At 43.7% G+C, this 22,448-nt stretch overlaps 1 protein-coding gene across 1 annotated transcript in view; it reads right to left on the reverse strand.

The window, feature by feature from the left end:
* Window positions 1-10,500: 10,500 nt before the first annotated feature.
* The window catches only part of DNTT (DNA nucleotidylexotransferase), a 135,312-nt gene continuing 123,364 nt past the window's right edge, over window positions 10,501-22,448 (reverse strand). The window contains exon 14 of the mRNA XM_056850063.1: window positions 10,501-10,587. Within this exon, the coding sequence (XP_056706041.1) occupies window positions 10,501-10,587 (87 nt within the window). The remainder of the gene's footprint in view (window positions 10,588-22,448) is intronic.

Raw genomic sequence — 22,448 nt, forward strand, 5'->3', positions numbered from 1 at the left:
AACCACCAGGCCGTGCGGCCACCTGGCGGAAACAGCTGGCGCCATGTGTCCCCAGCAACAGCTCCATTTCGGAGCAGAGCTGCAGCCCCAGCGAGCACAACAGGTGGCCTTGGTAAGTTCCTTGGCTGCGTGCTTTACCAGAGAAAGGAACCAGAAAATAGGGATGGCCTCGATAAGCAGCTGGAACATATACTGCTTGCACATAGACTTGTAGACTGTGTACTTCATCTGTAAAAGGTAAAAGAAGCATACCAAGAATTTTTGTTCTCCTTATGTCAATAGTTAATTTCCATTTAGACCCTAGAGGGTGGGCACACATATCAATAGTAACTCCTTGCGGAACGATAATGTTTTCTCCAAGCAGAATCATTTCTCCAAGTGAATTTAAAGAAAGCCATAATGTCTTTTTCGGTCATATTTATTAATGCTAGGGAGCTCAACGTTCTATATTATCAAACCACTACCCTTCTCTACAACAGACAGCTCAGGAAAAATGACATTTTCTCCAATATAATAAAACTGTAGGATATTTGTAGGTTTTCTTTCTTTTTAAAAATCATTTCCATTTCAGTATAACATTGCCACTATAAGCCAGAAGTTACTCTCGGGAAGTCCAAGTGCTGGCACATACCAGTGGAATGGTTGACCTGTTCCTCCCCCACTCTTGAATAGCAGAGACCACACCTGCCATATTTCAAACTCCCTTCCCCTTACAAAAGTGATTGACCATGAAGCATGGAGGCAAGGGCTGCTATTTGAGGGTGGGGGGAATACAAATCTGTTTGGGCAGTTGGATCATGGCCATTGTCAGTAAAGCAAAACAAAATCCTGATCCTTAAATACAACAGAAAAGGAGTATTCCTTGACCTGGAAGTGACGTAATTACATCACACGTGACCATGCACTCATGCAATCGCCCCAGGCCCGCCCCCAAAAAACCTCCTGCTGATGGAGAGGGGGGACATGGCAACTCTTAATAGGTAACATGTAACACATCAGAATCCAGAGCCATTCCAGACTAGGTTTTGTTCTTCAGACTGCTCATAGACTGGACCCTGGCTTTCTGAAAGTGTTTGGTGGTGATATTTGCAGTCCTGCTGGACTCGTTACAATAAAACAAGTCTCCGTGGACGAATCTCTTCTCTGTATCTTCCTGGGTTCATAAAATATCTTGTAGGCGCAATCTATAATAAGTTATAACTCACACACAGCATTCCACCCACTTTGCACTTTGCAGGCTGAACTTGGCATCATGAGGCTTTTGCAAGCTCCTTTGCTAGCCTCCACCAGTACCGGTTTACGCCTCGTTATGTTTTAATCTCGCTCTGACTCTTTGCTGTCAGTCACATTCAACTCGCCAGGTTCCGAACATCACTTGGCTCCAAGTCCCTGACTCAGTTTCAGCTCAGGAAACCTGACATGGGTTCACCCACCGGCCCCCAACACTACCACTCAACTCGCCTTCCAATTAATTCCAAAAGCATTTTGGGATATAATTGCAGATGCAGCAGCCTGTCAACGACTGGCTTGAGATAAAGCCATCTGGTCAGGATGTTGGATTGCCATTTCCTCTCTGCTCCTTCTCAAAACTGCTTGCAGTTGAGTGCTTCCTTTTTGCAAACTTAAAAAGGAAAAAAAAAAAGCACTCGAATCATTTCAGCACAATGTATCGTCAACATTCCGCTGGTTCATTCCATACAGTATTTGAACATATTGCATACCGCGTCAACTTTGCAACTTACATTTTCCAACAGCTGTTTTTCTCTTTTGGAGCAGATGGTACATTGAGTGTACCGTGACATAATTCACATTTACATTATCAGTCACAAATGCTAATGTGTTTGAGGAAACTGAATTTTTGTGTAGAGCTAAGATATTTTTAGTAGCCACAGCACTTTTGAGTGCCTTCCTGAAACCTATTAGTTTGTTAGTGCAATCATTAGCAAAATCAACTTCTGCTCCAAGCTGTGTGAGTAAGAACAGCATTCACTCCATTATCTGTAATAATCTCTCTATATTATATATTATACTATCTAGGGTTGCCAGGTCCCTTTTCCCCACTGGCGGGAGGGTTTGGGGGTGGAGCCTGAGGAGGGCGGGGTTTGGGGAGGGGAGGAACTTCAATGCCATAGAATCCAATTGCAAAAGCTGCCATTTTCTCCAGGTGAACTGATCTCTATCAGCTGGAGATCAGTTGTAATAGCAGGAAGTCTCCAGGTATTACCTGGAGGCTGGCAACCCTACTGATGTACATGTCAACTGGGTTTGATTCCCCACTCCTCCACATGAGCAGCGGGTGCTAATCTGGTGAACCAGGTTTGTTTTCCCCACACCTCCACATGAAGCCAGCTGGGTGACCTTGGGCTAGTCACAGTTCTCTTTGAGCTCTCTCAGCCCCACCTACCTCACAAGATGTCTGGTGTGGGGAGGGGAAGGGAAGGTGATTGTAAACTGGTTTGATTCTTCCTTAAGTGGTAGAGAAAGTTGGCATATAAAAACCAACTCTTCTTCCTCCTCCTGCTCTTCCTCCTATTGTTCTTCGTATTAATTATGTAGTCAAAGTTCCTTCATTGTGCAGCAAGATGAATTTGATCCACAAGAATTCACAAAAACCATTTTTGCTTTGCTACTACCTCACAGAAAACCATGATGATAATTTTTCCTGCAGTCTTTACTCACGTAAGTATAGCAATATCTGGCAGCACAAGTTGTCACTTATAGAGTAAAGCCTGTGCAGGCTTTGGTGATATTTGAACAAAACATACTCGTGTTGATTTGGATCTTGTCCTTTGGCTGAACTTCTCCATTACTATTCTAAAACTGGGAAAATTTGGCTTTAATATACAGAACTTGGTATTTTATACCTTTTTGCCAGATAAGCACATTCAGAGAACAGGAAGTGTTATTTACCTAAAGAAACCCCCTAAACAAATCTGGATGGTAAGAACCACTCTATATATTCAGTTTTGGCCCACCACCCAAGAAATCCAGATTTTGTGCCAAGGTTCTTCCCAATCATTTTGTGATAAATAATGATGACGAATAAGAAGATGCACATATTTCTGTTCATTTGACAGATATATCTTATATCCCACAGGTTTAGGGCTGCCAGGTCCCCCCTCTCCTCTGGTGGGAGACTTTTGGGGCAGAGCTGGGGGGATCTTGCATGCGCGCCAACGCGCGTGCGCATCACTTCCGGTTTACAACTGGGAGTTTGAGTGGTATAAGGCCCCTCACGAGGCGGCACTTCCGGTTGCCGCGATGTGTATGTGCGAATGCACATTTGCTCGCCAACCCTCAGCTGGTCGGTGGGCAGAGGGGTGAATTGCTGGGGGGTTGCCCGCCACCAGCGGGCACCTGGCAACCCTACACAGGTTGGATCAACCACCACACTATCTGTAAGCAGGGCATTGCTGGGCATAGACTCTGGATACCTTGGCAAAGAATTTGGATTTCTTAGGTGAACCAAACCGAGTACACAAAGCTGCACTTACATACTAATCCATTTACAGTACAATCCTAAAAGCGGGGGGGGGGGGGCGAAAGCACTCAGGCAGCCGATTGAGTGTTACACTGGCATATCTTGGAGATATGCTGGCATAAGGCTGTTATGCTGGCACAGGCCCCCACGTTGTTCCATCGTTCCCAGGCACAATCGCAGTCCCACAGCAGCTGTCTGTAGGTGCAACAGAGGCATAGGCTTCTGTGATGACATTAGGATTGCCAACCTCCAGGTACTAGCTGGAGATCTCCTGCTATCACAACAGATCTCCTGCCGATAGAGATCAGTTCACCTGGAGCAAATAGCCACTTTGGCAATTGGACTCTATGGCATTGAAGTCCCTCCCCTCCCCAAACCCTTCCCTCCACAGGCACCACCCCAAAAGCCTCCCGCCGTTGGCAAAGAAGGACCTGGCAACCCTAGCCAAGAGCCTGCTTGGGGTCTCTGTGCAAGGGGGGTTGCTGAGGCCCTTGCCAACTCTGTCAGCTGCCCAGTGGCTGATGGCAGGGCCCAGCCCCTGTCAGGGGGTGGGGAGTGAGCCACAGAACTGGAGCCACCATCCCTGGCCATGCCCCTTCCCATCCCTTAGCTGTGACGAGTGCAGGGCTAGGATCCTGGGCTTGCTGGTCCCTGATTGGTTACTGTCCATCATGGTCCAGCCATAGTAATAAAACACCTGGTTGGGAGGCTATGGCGGGGCTGCTGAGAATGCAGATGAGAATACCAGTGCCATAGTTAAACTGGTGCATGGCCACAGCAGCACAGACAGCCCTTAGATGGCACTATAAGAGTGTTTCCTATCAAAATAGTGCTAGCTGTTACCTAGGGTTGCCAACCTCCAGGTACTAGCTGGAGATCTCCTACTATTACAACTGACCTCCAGCCAATAGATAGGGTTGCCAGGTCCCTCTTTGCCACCGGCAGGAGATTTTTGTGGCACAGCCTGAGGAGGGCGGGGTTTGGGGAGGGGAGGGACTTCAATGACATAGAGTTCAATTGCCAAAGCGGCCATTTTTCTCCAGTTGATCTGATCTCTATTGGCTGGGGATCAGTTGAATTAGCAGATCTCCTGCTACAACCTGGCAGTTGGCAACCCTACTGATAGAGATCAGTTCACCTGTAGAACATGGCCACTTTGGCAATTGAACTCTATGGCATTGAAGTCCCTCCCCAAACCCCGCCCTTCTCAGGCTCCACCCCAAAAACCTCCAGCCGGTGGCAAAGAGGGACCTGGGAACCCTACTGTTACCTAAGCTTCTAAGTACTTACCTGAAGCCTAAGAACATGCAATTTTATTTGCTCACATTCTTGCTTATTCCTCCCCTCTTTTTTGTTACAAGCATCTCCTGCATCCCACCCATTTCTTTGTTGTCTCTCCCATGGTTGAAAGTTAGACTGCCAGCTCCTTGGGGCAGGTACCCATCTTCTTTGCCTGTGTCATTCTACAAAGCGCCATCCACACTGATGGCACCAGATCTGTCTTCCAAATCTATATATGATTTGAATATCCTTCAGACCATTTAGAGAAATTAAAAATGCAGCATATTGATATTCAGTTGAGAGCATTGCCTTCCCTCTTCAAGGTCTTGGCAAATGGCTCTGTGCAGAATGTTCTTCACAGATGCAAAGTTGAGATAAGAAGCTTCAATCTCAGCAAGCGACCTCTATGGGAAAGTAAAGCAGAAAGACAACTTGCAAGATACAGTGGGAGGGGGGTGTATTTCTACATCCTGTGAACTTTTCTACTCAGGGTCTGTCCCTTCTTCGTAATTGGACACACTGCCACAATACAAACACACATCAATTAAAGTTTAAATGCCTTGGAAATGGTGATAGGAAGAGTTTTCTCAATGGGGCTGCTAAGCAGTAAGAAGAGAAATCCGAGTTTGGTGTATGCACTGCTTAAATGGCTCTGTGCACTTGCATGGAAAAGTGCTGAGCACAGCAGACTGTGAACTGCTTCTGCATACTCCCGATCTGGAATATTATTGCTCAACTGATGTCTCAATGTACCTTCACTTTCCCTCGATCCATGTAAATGAGTGTTCTTAGCTACTGTGGTCCCCGCAATCCATAGTTCTTCCCCGCCCAGGATGACAGAACTAGGGCTGTCGATTCGGTTCCAACCGATAAGAAAAACAGCCGAATTTCCCCCGATTCTGCGGTTTCTAGTTCGGATGGAGCCAAATTCAAAAAAGGCGGGAAAACGGCCAGCTGAATTCGGCGAGTTTGGGCGGACGCCGAATAAATTCAGGCAAATTCGACAGCCCCGAGTCAGCAGCATAACCGTCAGTTAGTTAGCAGCATTCTCCCGCGGCCAATGGTGGCCAAGCTGGGTCTTCTCCTGGCCAATCAGAGCGGGATTCTCACTTTTGAAATGGCCAGGAGAAGGGTATAAATACTCCTGTCCCAACTGTATTCATCTCTTCCATTTTGGTGGTGCTGCTGCTGAAAGATCCTGACTGGGCCGAGCTGCTGCTGCTTACCGGAATAGGATTGGATTTACTTCTCCGTGCTCCTGCTGGAAGACATCCACACAGTTTGATTTTGGGTTTTTTTCTCTATACCTTTTCTTCTGTGTGTGTGGGGGGGGGGAAAGCAGATTGTGTGGGGTAAGCCAAAGGGGGGCTTTTGCCTTTTCTGCTGGGGGGGTGCCTGCTCACCTCTGCGGGAGTGTGCGTTCTGCTTTGGTTTTTTGCCCGTTGCCACCCTCGCCCAGAGTTGAGTGTGGCAGTGCGGCGTGAGTCTCCCTCCATTCGGCACCCACGCGCCTCCTCCTCCTTGGTTTGTTGCTGTTTGGGGTTGAGCCGAGCCATACTGGCTTGAGAGGGGGGGGCTTCACCTTTTCTGCCCAGGGGGGTGCCCGATCGCCTCTGTGGGAGTGTGTGTTCTGCTTTGATTTTTTTCCCCCGTTGCCACCCTTGCCCGGAATTGAGTGCAGAAGTGCGGAGTGAGTCTCCCTCTGCTCGGCACCCACGCGCCGCCTCCTCCTTGGTTTGATTCTGTTTGGGGTTGAGCCGAGCCATACTGGTTTGAGAGGGGGGTCTTCGCCTTTTCTGCCCGGGGAAGCATCTCTCTCTCCCTGGTTTGAGGGATAGGGGGCTTCAGGTGTGTCTTCAGGTTTTCCCACATTAATAAGATCTGCAATGGGGTTTGCAAACTCCAAAAGGTCTGCACACTTTGTGATTACAAGTGCTGGCAGGCGCGGGACTGATGCCATGACAAAAAGGAGTAGGGCAGAAAACAGTAAGTGTGGCAATGTTTGCACAGTCTAGGTTGTGTATTACAAATGCAATTGCAATGGTTTGCAAACTCCAAAAGGTCTATTCTATTCATTCCAATGGGCTGATCAAGGGGGCCCCTTCCAGACCCCATAATTCGGGACCCCCTGACCCAATCTCCACAAAACTTTGGGGTTCTTGCAAGAAGGGCCCCCTCAAGGTTTGGGACATTGAAGGTTTGGGACCTCTACCTCCAAAAATGCTCCCCTGGAACCGCGGAAAGCTGCGAATGTGTTTTTAAAGGCTTTATTCCAACGGGCAGATGGGGGGACCCCTTCATGGCCCCATAACTCTGGACCCCCTGACCCAATCTTCACAAAACATGGGGGTTCTTGCAAGAAGGGTCCCCTCAAGCTACACTGAAAGTTTGGGACCTCTACCTCCAAAAATGCCCCCCCCGGAGCCGCGGAAAGGCGCGAATGTGTTTTTAATGGCTTTAAATGGCTGAATTTATTCACGAACTCCAAACTTAGTGCCGAATTACATGGATCCGAATCGTGGGAGTTTGGACTTCGGCCTTTTCTGTATAAAAAAGGGCCAAATTTTGCCAAATCTGAATTTTACCGAATTTTTTTTTCAACAGCCCTAGACAGAACAGTAAGTGGCTGAAGTCAACATACCAACATCTGAGGTCTTATACTGCTACCAGAAAATTGTGAAGCTCAAAAGAAGCTCTTTAACTTTTAAAAACAATGCAAACCTTAAGAATTAAATATCACTAACCTAAGTCTTCAAAACTTCTGTCATTTAACTTCAAGCAAATAATAATAGATCAAGTCACTCCTATTGTGTTAAGAATGGATCTTCTTTGTAAAATATGACATCAAAATTGTCACCTATAACAAAAAAAATCACCACATAATACACGATTTCTTCTTGATCCACTGGAAAAAGTTTAACATTTCTCCATGATTTTTAGAGTCACAAGTTTTCCAAAAAGCCTAACCATTTAGGAGCCTGCAGCTGGAAACCTAAGACAACTCACAGATGAGAAATTCCACTGAAGTAAACAAACTTCTCATGAGTAAACATATGTTTAGCTTAAATTACATTCATAGAAATGAATTAAGTATAGGTTTTCTCAATTAAAAACTGCATCTCACTTCCCTGCTTCTAATTAATCTAATTCAACAGGACATAATTATGTTTCGGATCCAAGTAAAAAAATTAGGAAACCATAGAATACAGAGTTCAAAACTTGGTTTGAAACACTGCCTTAGTTGAATTATTTTGTTGATGCAATATGAACTTGAGTTTGACTAACACCAATTGTATGGGCACAAACCACTTCCTAGGGTGTGTTGTTTATGCAATAAACAGTCTGTTTCATCACACCTGTCCTTCACTTCTCATAGACCTTGATTTCATGGACAGATCCATTAAACTAATTGGCTTCTATGTTCATAAGGGAACACTACAGGACTGAACTTTCTTTATTCCTGAAGTACTGTAACTGTGTCAAGAGTCTCATTCTTCTAAAAGATCTTTGGATTTTTTTTATTCATTAAAATGAGGTCATACTTCACAGAGGTACACAGTGTGTTATCTATCTTTTTTTAATAAATTGGAGTCAAATGTTGGCATAATGAAATATGTAGTGGAAGGGGTTTTTGACAGTCGTGTTTACTAACACAGCACTATTTCTCTAGAGCAGCTTTTCAAAAAGTTCCAGTTTTTAATTACCTTTCAGAGCCGCGCTTCAAATCATTCCTCCATTAGTGCTGTATTTTATGTATATATGGAACCTTTTCTAAAGTCTGGCATTGCTGTTGAATACTGATAGTTAAATATGGAATGTTATTAATGTAGGAAATAATTTGATGGACATGATCCCCTGTGACTTTTTATTTCAAATATGCAGCCATGAATGATGTTCCAAGCATTAATAAGAAAATCTTCAGATGGAACAAAAAATATTTGGAGAGCCCCAGTGAATGCAATTACTCTCGATCCTACAACGACACTTCAGTAACTACTACGCAATCTCATATTTTGCGAAAAATAAAATAAATGCTTTTGTTCAAAATAAAGGTGAGAGATACATTAAACTACAAACCCAGCGACTGTCTTTACTGCTGCTAACCACACTACCTGCATCTACGCACTGGTGTTTTACCACTTGGCACCACATAAGAATGGTATGCTGTTCCTTCAGAAATTGATCGAGCAGGACACAGAGACAAGACCTTCTGACACAAAATTAAACCTAACTTTTATTCATAGATTGCAAGTCTATTTAAATCAGAGTAATGCAGTTACGGGAAAAGACAATCATGCTAGGAAAAAGTTGAAGGCAGCAGGAAAAGAGGAAGACCCAACAAGAGATGGATTGACTTTATAAAGGAAGCCATGGCCCTCAATTTGCAAGATCTGAGAAAGGCTGTTAAGGATAGGACACTTTGGAGGACATTGATTCATAGAGTCGCCATGAGTTGGAAGTGACTTGATGGCACTTCACACACACACACACACACACACACAATGCAGTTAATTTGTCCATAGAAGGAATAATGATACTTCAGTATTCAGAGAAAAAGAGAACTGTGTAACAGGGCTATATGGCTCGTTTCTGTAGGTCTATTTATGGTTGAACACACAGAGTTGGTATTTGGCTGGGTTTAGAGCAAGTAGATTCAAAGAAAGGTAAACACTGTTGCCAGCTGTGCTTGGGCTCTGCAGTAAAGCTTGCTAACATATATATGTTTTGCAAAGTTTTTTAAAAATGAAAGCAAAACCAGGAATTGAGAATGGCAGCTGCTGCCAGCAGTAATGGCTCAAGGCAGTGGCAGAGCAGCTATGAGACGGTGTCATAAGGTGGCTCAGCCAGCCAAATGTGGGCTTTCTTATCTGAAGCCACATGCATAGCTCTGATTCTGAGTAAAACCTCTAAAATATGATATTTGCCTTGTGGGCAGCAGTCACTTTTCTGCTGATGAAAAAGGAAGCAGGCATCTGCTTTGAACACATAAAAAGGTCATGCTGAGAATAGGGTTGCCAGCCTCCAGGTACTAGCTGGAGATCTCCTGCTATTACAACTGATCTCCAGCCAACAGAGATCAGTTCACTTGAAGAAAATGACTGCTTTGGCAATTGGACTCTATGGCATTGAAGCCCTCCCCAAACCCCACCCTTTTCAGGCTCTGCCCCAAAAACCTCCCGTTGGTGGCGAAGAGGGACCTGGCAACCCTGACTGAGAATCATGGGACCTGCATATACAAAAGCCATATGGGATGGGGGCCATATTATTGAGGGAAAATGAGTGAGTGAAACTGTGGTAAAATGGTGACTGGATCCAACACAGTTTTACAGGTCTGTTTATGTCTCCATATTTGCATGGCAAATCAATTTTGTGATTATTTTTTTAGTTGTTCAGAGTTCCTAAACTGATGTAGAAATCAAATCACTGCACCTATATGTCACCAGCTTGATTCAGTTATGTCACTGTTACTCCCAAATAAGGTTTACATAAACATTCATTTTTACTGTTATCCCAAGTACACAAAACGAGGGTAATAGAAATTCCTAAATCCCAATTCACAAGTATAGTATACAAGATTATGTGCATTTATTCAGAAGAAAACTACACCTACAGTGAGTGTCTATGTATCTTTAATATTTCTATCATAAATAATAGAGACACATTTGCCTGAAAAGCCTAATTATATGATTTTTTTTTAAAAAAGGCTGGGAGTTCATAAAACCTTTTAGCAAGTCTTTTTATGCATTCCTTTCCCATGGTTCAATGTAATCCAAGTCAAGGTGTGCAAAAATGTCTTCCTCATTCACAGCATTCAGAAATATTCTCTGTAAGGATTGGAAAAAAAAGATCAGTATAAGTCAGAGGAGGAACTTAATTTAAAAAGAAAAGAAATATTCATAACCTTTACAGAGATGCTAACAATCTTGATTGTATTAGGAAAATCCAGAAAAGTGACCACCATGGTTTGATTGAAAAACCATCCTTAGAGAAATAATATAACTACATACAGTACATGCAGAAAAGCAAATACTTTAGGATCATTTTTTAAAAATGCCTGCAGGAGTTGCACCTTATCTCTATTGAGAAATTACTTCAATGCATATACACATTGCACGTGTGATTGCTAACATGATCATAACTACACAAGATGCCAAACAGCTATTTTCCCAATGATTTATTTCCCTAAATTGTAATGCTTAATTTCTCATTCTGGCTTCAGTGACCAATAAGTAAGCGAAGTGTGAAGTTAACCGTCTTAAACGTTTTCATCAATAAATCTTTGCTAGAGCACCAAGATCAAATTTCTGAACATTTTAAACTCACAATTTGCTTTTAACTCATTTTCTTAATATTATGAATGTTCCTTTTGCAAAATGGTTGATATAAAAGAGAATCCTGATCCACTTGTTAATTATTTTCCTTGAACAATGTTCTTTGAAGGGAGTGACAAAGACGCTATGCAACTATATTAGGAGTCTTGCTGACTGAAAATTTGGTGGGAATACAGGAGCCAGGATCTACCAGAGCTCTTCTGTGGACAGTATGACTTTCTTGCTTCCTCCTTCTAGTTTCTGCCAAAATATCCCCCTGACACATGAGAACACATACCTATGGAACTCCAGATGTTGTTGAAACAGGATGGAATCAAGCCATGCTGAAGCCACTCCAGTATACTTTGAATAGGGCCTTTAAAACCCCAAGGAGAAATCTTCACTAAATACAAATTGATGGGATAGTTTACCAGAAATGATTTCTTATTATATTCATCTATAAAGTTAAAGGTAAAGGTCCCCTGTGCAAGCACCGGGTCATTCCTGACCCATGGGGTGACGTCACATCCAAATGTTTCCTAGGCAGACTTTGTTTATGGGGTGGTTTGCCAGTGCCTTCCCCAGTCATCTTCCCTTTACCCCTGCAAGCTGGGTACTCATTTTACCGACCTCAGAAGGATGGGAGGCTGAGTCAACCTTGAGCCGGCTACCGGAAACCAACTTCCATCGGGATCGAACTCAGGTCGTGAGAAGAGCTTGGACTGCAGTGCTACAGCTTATCACTCTGCAGGCTCTGTTATTAACTGTAGTACACACTGTTTTTGTCTGATAGGTGTACAGTTATTACATTACATGAAATATGTGACATTAACTGAGAACAATTTTCTTCCTAACCCACAAAAGCTCAACGAACTAGGAATAAGTAACCCGGTTAAGACTGGTGGACTCTGATCTGGAGAACCGGGTTTGTTTCCCCATTCCTACACATGAAGCCTGCTGAGTGACCTTGGGCTAGTCACAGTTCTCTCCGAACTCTCTCAGCCCCACCTACCTCACAAGGTCTGATGTGGGGAGAGGAAGGGAAGGCGATTGTAAGCTGGTTTGAGATGCCTTAAATGTAGAGAAAATAGGGGTATAAAAAACATCTCTTCTTCTTATCCAACTTGGGGTTTTTTCACATTTATTACTATTTCAAAGAGAGCCAGCTCTGAACTTACAGTTCTTAAAATCCACAGCTGAGATGAAGAGTAAAAACCAGTGGAGACAGGGAGAGAGAATTTTAAAGTCTCTAATTCAAACTCTCAGATAAAAAACTGACTTAGGAGAGGCTATGGCTCAGTGATAGAACACCTGCTTGGCATGCAGAAGGACCCAGGTTCAATCCCTGGCATCAGGCAGTTAGTTGGTAATATGAAAGTCCTCTGTCTGAGACCCTAGAGAGTTATCACCAGTCTGACTAGACAATACCAGCATTGATGAAGCAGTGGTCTGATTCAGTGTATAAGGTGTGTTCATGTGTTCAGCATTCACATGGAGTAATACACCTGCCCTCTTGTCCCATTCATTGAAAAATATGTCAGGGCACTTTGTAACTTCGATTTTAGCATCTAAAGTTACACATATTTCTCAAACTAGAAAACCATCTCTTATTCATCTGATGGTGAATATCTAGACTACACATTTTTCAAGACACAGCTGTCAAAGACATGATCAGTTCATTGCTATACTGGGAACAATCAGCAGGGAAAAGCTGTCACCTGCATGCCATGCTTCTGGGATTGCTGGAAGCACCTGGTTGGTCACTATTACAAACAGTGACCAACCAGACCCAGGTGAACCTTTGATCTGATTCAGCCAGTTTCATCCTATGTTCTTATAGCATCACTCTGGACTTTTCCTCCTTAGACTTCCACTAATGCAGAGGGTTGCATCAAGGTGAGGGTTCAAAGACTAACATTTATAAGGCTCTCCATAGCCCAACCAAACCTGAATAAAAACTTAGCAAAAATTGTGCTTCTCAGGTTGGGGGAAAAATCATTGATATTTTTTCTATGTTATTCATATTTGGGGAGGGGCCGTGGCTCAGTGGTAGAGCCTCTGCCTGGCATGCAGAAGGTCCCAGGTTCAATCCCTGGCATCTCCAGTTAAAGGGACTAGGCAAGTAGGTGATGTGAAAGACCTCTACCCCGATTTTCTCTACCTTTAAGGAGTCTCAAACCAGCTTACAATCGCCTTCTCTTTCTCTCCCCACATCAGACACCTGGTGAGGTAGGTGAGGCTGAGAGAGTTTGGAGAGAACTGTGATTAGCCCAAGGTCACTCAGCAGGCTTCATGTGTAGGAATGGGGAAACAATTCCAGTTCACCAGGTTAGCCTCCGCTGCTCATGTGGAGGAGTGGGGAATCAAACCCGGTTCTCCAGATCAGAGTCCACCACTCCAGATTACCGCTCTTAACCACTACACCACGCTGGCTCTCCACCGCTCTTAACCACTACACCAAGCTGGCTTTAACTGCTGCCCTTCCTCGAAAAGCATTTGGCCAGAACTATCCATGCTCTGATTATATTCAGGTCAGACTGCTGCAATGCCCTGTAGGTGGGGCTACCCCTGACAACTGTTTGGAAGTTTCATATGCCTCATAATGAAGTGGGTAGGCTATGAGTAGGTAGAAATAATACAGAACACATCTTGCCAGTCTGAAAAGAACTGAACTGTTGCCAGTTTACATTTGGACTCAATCCAAAGTGCTGACTATCACCTATGAAATCCAAAATAGTCTGGTACCAGAATCCCTGAAGCAGCACTGTCTCCTACATAAGCATGCCCACCAGTTGCGTTTATCTTTAGAAGTTTTGCAGTATGAAACACCTTTTCAGTAGTGGCACCAAATTTGAGGAACATGGGTTTGCCATCAAAATTTATAATCTTTTACGAACCTGCATAATAATAATAACAATAATAATAATAATTTCCATATCTAGTAGATAAGGATAATAACAATAATAATAATAATTTCCATATCTAGTAGATAAGGATATTTCCTCTATGGAGTGTTTATAGGCTGCCCTGCTTTTATACGTCTTCTGTATCATTGAGGTATAAAAACAGGACAGCCAATAACAACTCTACAGGGGAGGAAATATCGTCATCTAAAGCCAGGGAAAATAATATCATCTTTGCCTGGTACCTAAAAGATGGTACATTTTATGAGGTTTGAGCACTTTCATCTTCTTGTGTCTTTATATAAAATTTTATTACTGTTCTTTAAGATCACTACATTTTAAGATACTTTATCTTTAGTTTTGATATGCTGTTGTTTAGACATTTTTATGGTAGTGTTGTAATGTTTTGTTGGTTCTATGTTATTTTTATTCTGTTCATATTTTTGTAAGTTGTCTCGTGGATACTTCTATGGGGAGACAATGTAGAAGTATTTTAAGTAAATAACGTAGGAGTGTAATCCAACTAATATTAAGCATGTTTAATTTTGACAGTTGTCAGGAGGCAAAAGTCAAGCACTGGAATCAATTTAACATTATAAACATTGGCTGGATCACACTGTGGGGTCCTTTTTCAAAAAGAATGTAAAATGATAAGATTATTTCCCTTTTACACTCAGAAAAGGATCCTCTTCCTTGTTCACTATTATTTTTTGTGATTTGTGTATATTTAGCTTAATGATGTTCAGGACAAACTGTATGCTGAGTCTGCATCTGTTATCCAATGCTATAACTATGTTACCTCAACAATAAGACCAAGGAAAGGTGTGAGGAATGTATGGTAGAAAAATGGATGACAATCAGTTCACACATCTAACCTTACACTACTAGACATTTCATACCCTATGAAACGACAGAACATTATTGGAGAGATCAGGTAGGAAAGTCCATCACTTTGCCTAGCCGTAGAAACGTTTTCTCAGAAGTAAACTGATGAAAAATGCACAACATTTATAGTCCAATAGTGCTGGGTTCATGAACTTGCCACGTTGTGATCATTTAGCAAAGAGAAAAGTCCAAATATTTTACCATCACATTTTACCATCCTCAGTGAATTAAAAGCCAATTCAGTGTGAAAAATAAACGCTACAGCAGTTTTCCACCGGCTCCCATGAACTTTGTAGCCTTCTCATGAACCTTGGAAAACAAGCCTTCTGAACGATAAGCAACCTGACTATTGCTGCTCTGGGCGGGGGTCTGCTCTGCATCACAGACTGGAATGTGTCCATTAGGCTTGCAAGCAAGAGAGCTCGCCAGAACATCACTGAAAATTTAGGTGACAGTAATGACAACCTCTGGGATATACAGTCTTCCTTCAAATAAAAATGAGCAATCTCCAATGTAAGGCTGTTGCATCCAAGCAACTAGATGAGAATATTAGATCTCGCCTTGAAGTAAGTTTCTTGTCCTATTAAGGACCGTAATAGGACAGGGCTCATCCCCTCAGGGTCAGTCAAACCCATCTGCCTACCACAAAGTTTCGATAATCCATCTTCAGTGTCCAGCTGCAGGAGGATTCAGCTCCACATCATAGCAAACAAGACAGAAAGGGAGAGAACAGATTACAGCATCTCCAGACACTTAAGGTCACCTATCAACCTTAAGGCTGTCGAGATTGTTGGAAGGAGCATGCATTTGCTACTAGACATTGGACTGCACAGAGAACCTCAAGGTAATGAAAGATATGTCTGATTCATGCTTTTGCATAGACTATGGTGTAGTGGGATTAAGTGTCAGATTAGGTCTGGGAAACTTGGGTTCAAAGTAACCAAATGACTTTTGGGCCAGTTACTCTCTCATGCAGGTTATCAGTGCCAGAGCTACACCCTTCTAAACCCTTTGACTTTGATGGACCCACAGAGCAGCATAAGGGGCAAAGTGGGGGGGGTATGCTGTGAGAAAGGGGATCAAGAGAAATCACAGTCCCCTCTTCCAAAGGCGGCAGTGCTTTTAAGACTTTGAAACTGCACGGTTGCATATGAACCAGTCTTTCACTCTCACTCCCCCCTTCCAAAAAAAGCTAGGTCCATCAGAAAAGACTGAGTGATCAAATGTTAACAAAGCAAATGCCACAGTCCAAATTACTTGATAGTCTTCTTATTGGCATTCAAATTTTTGCATGTCTCGAAATAGCACTCAGGTGTGATTATTTTCTTGTTTATCGGTTTCAGTTACTTTTACCCCATTCCCAGGAGTCTTGAAAACTTGGCAGCATCTATCCTAAAGCATTCAAGACTGAATAAACTTAAAGAAAAGCACAGAATGGAAGATCCAGCTCTGATGACTGAAAACCATGGGGGGAAACTTGACTAGACAAGGCAATATGGTGAATGATAAATTAGACATAAACTCAAAGGTACGTAAGAAGGCAAAAAAAGATGTAATTGCTCAGCCCAAATAGTCCAGTACAAAAATATTAAGGTCAACAAAGCTTCTCTGTAAATACCATTGTGTTCAATTAAAATACTGGCACAGCTAATCACTTTGCCTATTAAAACCTTTGTTTTATAGGCACCTGGTATGGTTGTACATTTAAATGTTTATTCATTATCTTTTAAAAACAATTCCACATTTAAAAAAAATGTGAAGCATTATTCTGGATGGTAGTGGAGAGTGGCTTCATGATTTTCTGGGGGAAAAAAACAGATTCAGAAGTGCAAAAAATAGTGACTTAATGACTATCACAAGGACCAGCCAATCTGCACAGCTGAGTTCTCCTGTTAGTAAGTAGCACGTCTGTCCAAAAAGGGATGCATACTGATCGACAGCAAGCTCACTGGTTAAGCTCTGTCTGTCTGTCCATGGTAAGGCCAAGAGAGCCAGTGTGGTGTAGTAGTTCGGAACAGTGGACTCTAATCTGGAGAACCGGGTTTGATTCCCCACTCCTCCACATGAGCGGAAGACTCTAATCTGGTGAACTGAGTTGGTTTCCCCACTCCTCCACATGAAGCCTGCTGGGTGACCTTGGCTGAGTCACAGTTCTCTCAAAACTCTCTCAGCCTCACCTACCTCACAAGGCGTCTGTTATGGGGAGAGGAAGAAAAGGAGACTGTAAGCCTGTTTGATTCTTCTTAAAAGGCAGAGAAAGTCAGCATATAAAAACCAACTCCTCCTCCTCCAATTCTTCTTCTTTGTCCATAAAGCTGAATGGTGATATCATTGACTGAGTCCAGTCAATTGTCAGAGTTGCTGTTTCGATCCACCAACTGATTTTCAGTTAATGGTTACAGCACTGGTCTCTTTCCTTGCTCCGTCTTTTCCACCCACCTTGCTTTCCTTCACCAGCACCACTCTTGGACGAAAGGCCTTTTGTTTCCTTGTATTATTTGTTTTCTGTCTTTTATATTAGCAAACAATTTCAAGAATCAAATTGAGATGGTTACCAATCCGTCACAGCTTGAGAGCCACAAGACCACTCCACAATCAAAACTGGGTAGGAAAACCAGAAATAGCAGAGACTAAAGGCTCATTTGGTTTGCCATTTGGGGTTGGTTGAAGGATCCCTCACCCTTTCTTTTTGTAAGTGAACTCAAAGGATTCAGGGGTGGAATCCATGCTGTAGATGGTAGCCCCAATACAGTGCACCTAGTGGCACTTCTGGAATATGCCAGATGCCCCTACCCAACCATGAAGGGTGGTATATGCTGGGACTGAGATGAGTACTGTAGCTGAGTGGCTTTGCCGGCCTCGCGCCCATAACACTACTGAACGTATGTGTCTTGCAAAAATTGAGCGTAATGATGCGTCACTTCACCTTTAGCCCAATTCAGACTTCCTGACTAAGCGTGGTGTAGCAGTTAGGAGCAGCGGGTTCTAATCTGGAGAACAGGGTTGGTTTTCCCCATTCCTCCACACGAAGCCAGCTGGGTGACCTTGGGCCAATCACAGTTCTCTCAGAACTCTCTCAGCCCCACCTACCTCACAAGGTGTCTGTTGTGGGGAGAGGAAGGGAAGGAGATTGTAAGCTGTTGTGATTCTCCTTGAAAGGTAGAGAACGTCGGCATATAAAAACCAACTCTTCTTCTTGTCCTTCTTCTTGTCCTTCTCCCTCTCCTCCTCCTCCATGAATTAATGGTGGGATTGGGCTTGTGGCCTCTGGCCCACTCTCCATTTTTACATAGGGAGCTTTTCCTTGTAAACAAAGCCTTATATGTTCGAATTGTATACAGGCTTAGAGATGACTTCCACAGTTAAAGAACAGCTGAAATAAGCATGACTGAGGAAGTCTAAGACTCAAGGGCAACAGAAGGGTTAGAATCCACCCTGAAAAGTTTGGAAGGACATGTAGGATAAGGTCAGGGAAAAGATAATGACATGAAATTTGTGCAGGGAGAAGGCAGTTTTGTACATGATATATTTATGTACATTCTCCTTGACAAAACTACGGTCTCCAGAGAGTAAACAATTTGATATGCCTAAGGCATTACGGTATACAAAGAATGCAAATTTCACATTTAACTGGTATTTTGTTGTAGAAATATTTATATTACAGCACCCACATTAAAGATCTCATCTTTCCCTAATCTAGCTACAAATATAATGACAAATAAGGTAGATGGAAAAGCATCACTCTGAAATGACATTACAACAAAATCTGATTGAGCAAGGAGATTCTGAGCCCTTGAGAAAAATCACAAAAATGGGATTAAAATATGCAATAGGATTCATTCTAATCATTCTAAGCATGAATACATTTTGAAGCTAATAGGAACCAGTAATGATACACCCAGGTTTCATTTTACCACTGGACACATTTCTTGAATCCAGAATCAGAAATAACATGTGAGCTGATTAGATAAAAGAGATTTAGGATGCTTACCTTCGAAAACCAACAAGCATTTACAAAAAGCTGGGGAACCTGAGAACCACGTTAATTAAAAGAAAAATAATTCCACAAGCCTATTGGGCTCATTCTCCTAAATGTAAGAAGGGGGCACAGTCCTTGGATAGATGCAGAACCCAAATAGGAACATTCATTACTAAGATGAACACACAAGAACGGACAACCACAGTAGTGCCACAGACCCCGCCCCCAAAAGCTCCAGACTGGACCAATTGAACAACCCAGAGGATCCCTCAGGTACCCACCAGGACGCCTTTGCCATCCTTCTGTGGCCACGCATGCTGTTTTTTCTCATCAGACTGCTGTGGGAAGCCATCCAGCAGGTGAAGCTTTGCGTACGGCTGGCAACCTTTCGTTCCACCCACTGGCTCACCAGCTAAACCAGCCTCTGTGCCTAATGGATCTGGCCCTGTCCTACAGCTTGACATGTTGGAGACCAGCCTAGGTGGAAACCTGCAGCAGGAGTGAGTGGAATGGCAGTTCCCAGAAGACCCAGAGGTAGGTACAGAGGCTCGATGTTCCCATGCCCATTCCCCCTCCCAATAAAGTTTTCTCATCTTTGACAACCGTTTCTGTGCATCTCTGTTAGGGTGGATAGGGAGGTGAAGCCTGAAGAGGACAGGGTTTAGTAGGGTTGCCAGGTTCCTCTTCACCACTGGCGGGAGGTTTTTGGGGTGGAGCCTGAGGAGGGCGGGGTTTGGGGAGGGGAGGGACTTTAATGCCAGAGTCCAATTGCCAAAGCGGTCATTTTCTCCAGGTGAACTGATCTCTATCGGCTGGAGATCGGTTGTAATAGCAGGAGATCTCCAGCTAGTACCTGGAGGTCGGCAACCATAAGGTTTAGGGAGGGGAGGGACTTCAACTACGCTGAACAACTACCCCCCCCCTTAGGACTGGGCTATAAGAGGATTTGACTAATGTGTGCCTATTAGCCATGATAGCTAAATGCAGTGTTCAGACACAGTAGCCCTGAACACACATTTCTGTGTTTGGCACCAGTGTATCTGGGGGGGGGGGGCAGTATCTAATGCAGTTCCTGCCCAGATCATTGCATGTGGCACAGCCCCTACATGCATACAAGCTGTATACATATGGGTTCAGTCTCCATGAAAAAGAATTTTCAAAAACCAGCAAATCAATTGCTCCTAATACCAGCTGTTGGGGTGGGGGCACAGCTACAGAGGGCTATTGCTTTTATGCTGTGCTTGTGAGCTTTTGGAACATATCTAGCTTCCCATGGGAAACAGGATATTGGATTAGATCACTGGTCTAATCCAACAGGCCTTCCTTTTGTTCATGTATTACATTTTTAAAATGCAGAACTTTTGATACAAATTGTAACTCACACATCTGTGATGGCAGCCACATTCTCATACTGAGTGCATGTTAGGGTTGCCAACCTCCAGGTAGTGGCTGGAGATCTCCTGCTATTATAAGTGCGGGAGATCTACAGCTACCACCTGGAGGCTGGCAACCCTACTTTGAAGGAACCAGGCCTCTTTTTAAACCAGAGTCAGAACATCTACGCAAACTCTTCACACAATAATTGGTTTCAGGATTAAATGGATTTTCAATATGTAACAGTAATCTCAGGATCATGAGATTCCAACAGTCATTGAAGTTGTCCATGGGGTTGGCTTTAATGGGTACAAAATACATGGCCATTCTGTTTTATATATGTATCATGGCGGAGGAGCTGAGATTCTTTCAATCCTTGCTTTCTAAAGAAGGCCAGGTGCAGAGGAGAACTCAGTCCCAGAGTGGAATGCATAATTGCTCTTCTGCCCAAAGAGATAAAAGCAGAGGAAGCACTTAGTAAGTGAAAGACTGTGCATCTGTTTACAATGACTCCGTGTTTAATTGTAGTAATGACTATGTGAACAACGTCGATCACATTGGAAATCAATATTATAAGCTCAGAATCTTTATGTTTACTTTATGGCTAATCCAGTCATTACTGCAGACATCTAAAGCAAACACTGCAGCTGGACCATGTTTAATTCATCAAGATGTTCTCTCAAGACTGACTGCCTCTCTGTTATCACCACATAATTTTAGCACAGCATCTGCCAAACTTAGGCTATTGCTTCCAGTTTTGCAAAGACCCATTAAAAGCCCCCCCTCTAACTTGGCAAGTAAAGCCACTGCTAGAATCTCTTTGTAATAAAAGCAAACATAAAACAAACATTCTCTGTTGCTACTGAAAGATAACAGCCTTTAGAAAAAACAAAAACCTCCCTGGTTTATTAACATGCTAGATGTGTAGCAAACATGTAGGTCAGCCATCCAGAGAGCTACTACATATGGTGGGCCTTCTTAGACTCTCTCCTCCAAACACAGCTCCATAAATAGCCTGAAAAATAATTCCTAGATAGGCTTACCAGGTGGCGTGGCTCCATCGGCAGGAGCCTTTCTGCATTGCGTGGTGCGTCGAGCAACGCGGACGCTCTATCAATCTCTGCCGAAACTCTATGGTTTCCATAGAGTTTCCGCGGAGGTTGCTAGAGCGTCGACGTCGTGCAGGTGCACGTGCACGAGTTGCCACCCAGGTGGACAGCGGGCAGCCTGGTGGATTGACAGGATTTTACCCACCACAACCAGGCACTTGGCAACCCTATTCCTGGAGTATATGGAGAGATGGTGGAGTAACCTCTTGTGCTATGCGAGGCACTGCAGTCAGAAAATAAGGGCTTAAGGGAATCTGAGGGGTCCGCTGGATCCCTGCGACATCAGCTGCAAGAGGAGCCTATGGTTTGCAAGCTTCAGGAGTGTGGTAGCACTAGATTCACTGCCCAGGCAGTATAATGGTTAGTGTGTCAGACTATGAGTTAGGGTGACCAACCTCCAGATACTATAGTGTTGCCAACCTCCAGGTAGTAGCTGGAGATTTCCTGCTATTACAACTGATCTCCAGCCGATAGAGATCAGTTCACCTGGAGAAAATGGCCGCTTTGGCAATTGGACTCTATGGCATTGAAGCCCCGCCCCTGCCCAAACCCCACCCTCTTCAGGCTCCGCCCCAAAACCTCCCGCCAGTAGCAAAGAGGGACCTGGCAACCCTATCTGCTGCCCAGATTCTGGAGGTACGAAAAACTGGGGAGAGCTGGATGCCTCACAGTATTTGTGAGTGTGAAGAGTGATGCCAAGATACTACTTGTCCAAGTCAGGCCACAGTGGAGCAGGGAGAAAACGGTTCCACAAGAGAGCTCGAATGGGCCTGTGAGACAGTAGCCTAACTCCAGATATCTCATAGACTGCCTATGTCAGAAGCATGAAAAATGCAAATGGTTAACTCCCCTGTTTTGTTGCTTCCTAGGCATGGCCCGTTTTTGCTGCCTGCTGTGTTCAGTCCTCCTTTGACAAGCTGATTTTGGAGACTGCTCCTCTACTGAGCTTTCACCTACATTCTGGAAGAATAATCCCAGCTCCTTTTGGAAGCAGAAGGTTCAGCAGGAGGGTGATGTGTGAGTAGACTAAAGGCAATTTTTATGAGTCTCGAGAGTACTCATTTTGCTCTGTCAATTCCCCCAAGGCTGTCTGGATTCCTGCACAGGCTTTTATGGCGCCGTGTT

Source organism: Euleptes europaea, chromosome 5, assembly GCF_029931775.1.
Source record: "Euleptes europaea isolate rEulEur1 chromosome 5, rEulEur1.hap1, whole genome shotgun sequence".
Lineage (NCBI taxonomy): Eukaryota > Metazoa > Chordata > Lepidosauria > Squamata > Sphaerodactylidae > Euleptes > Euleptes europaea.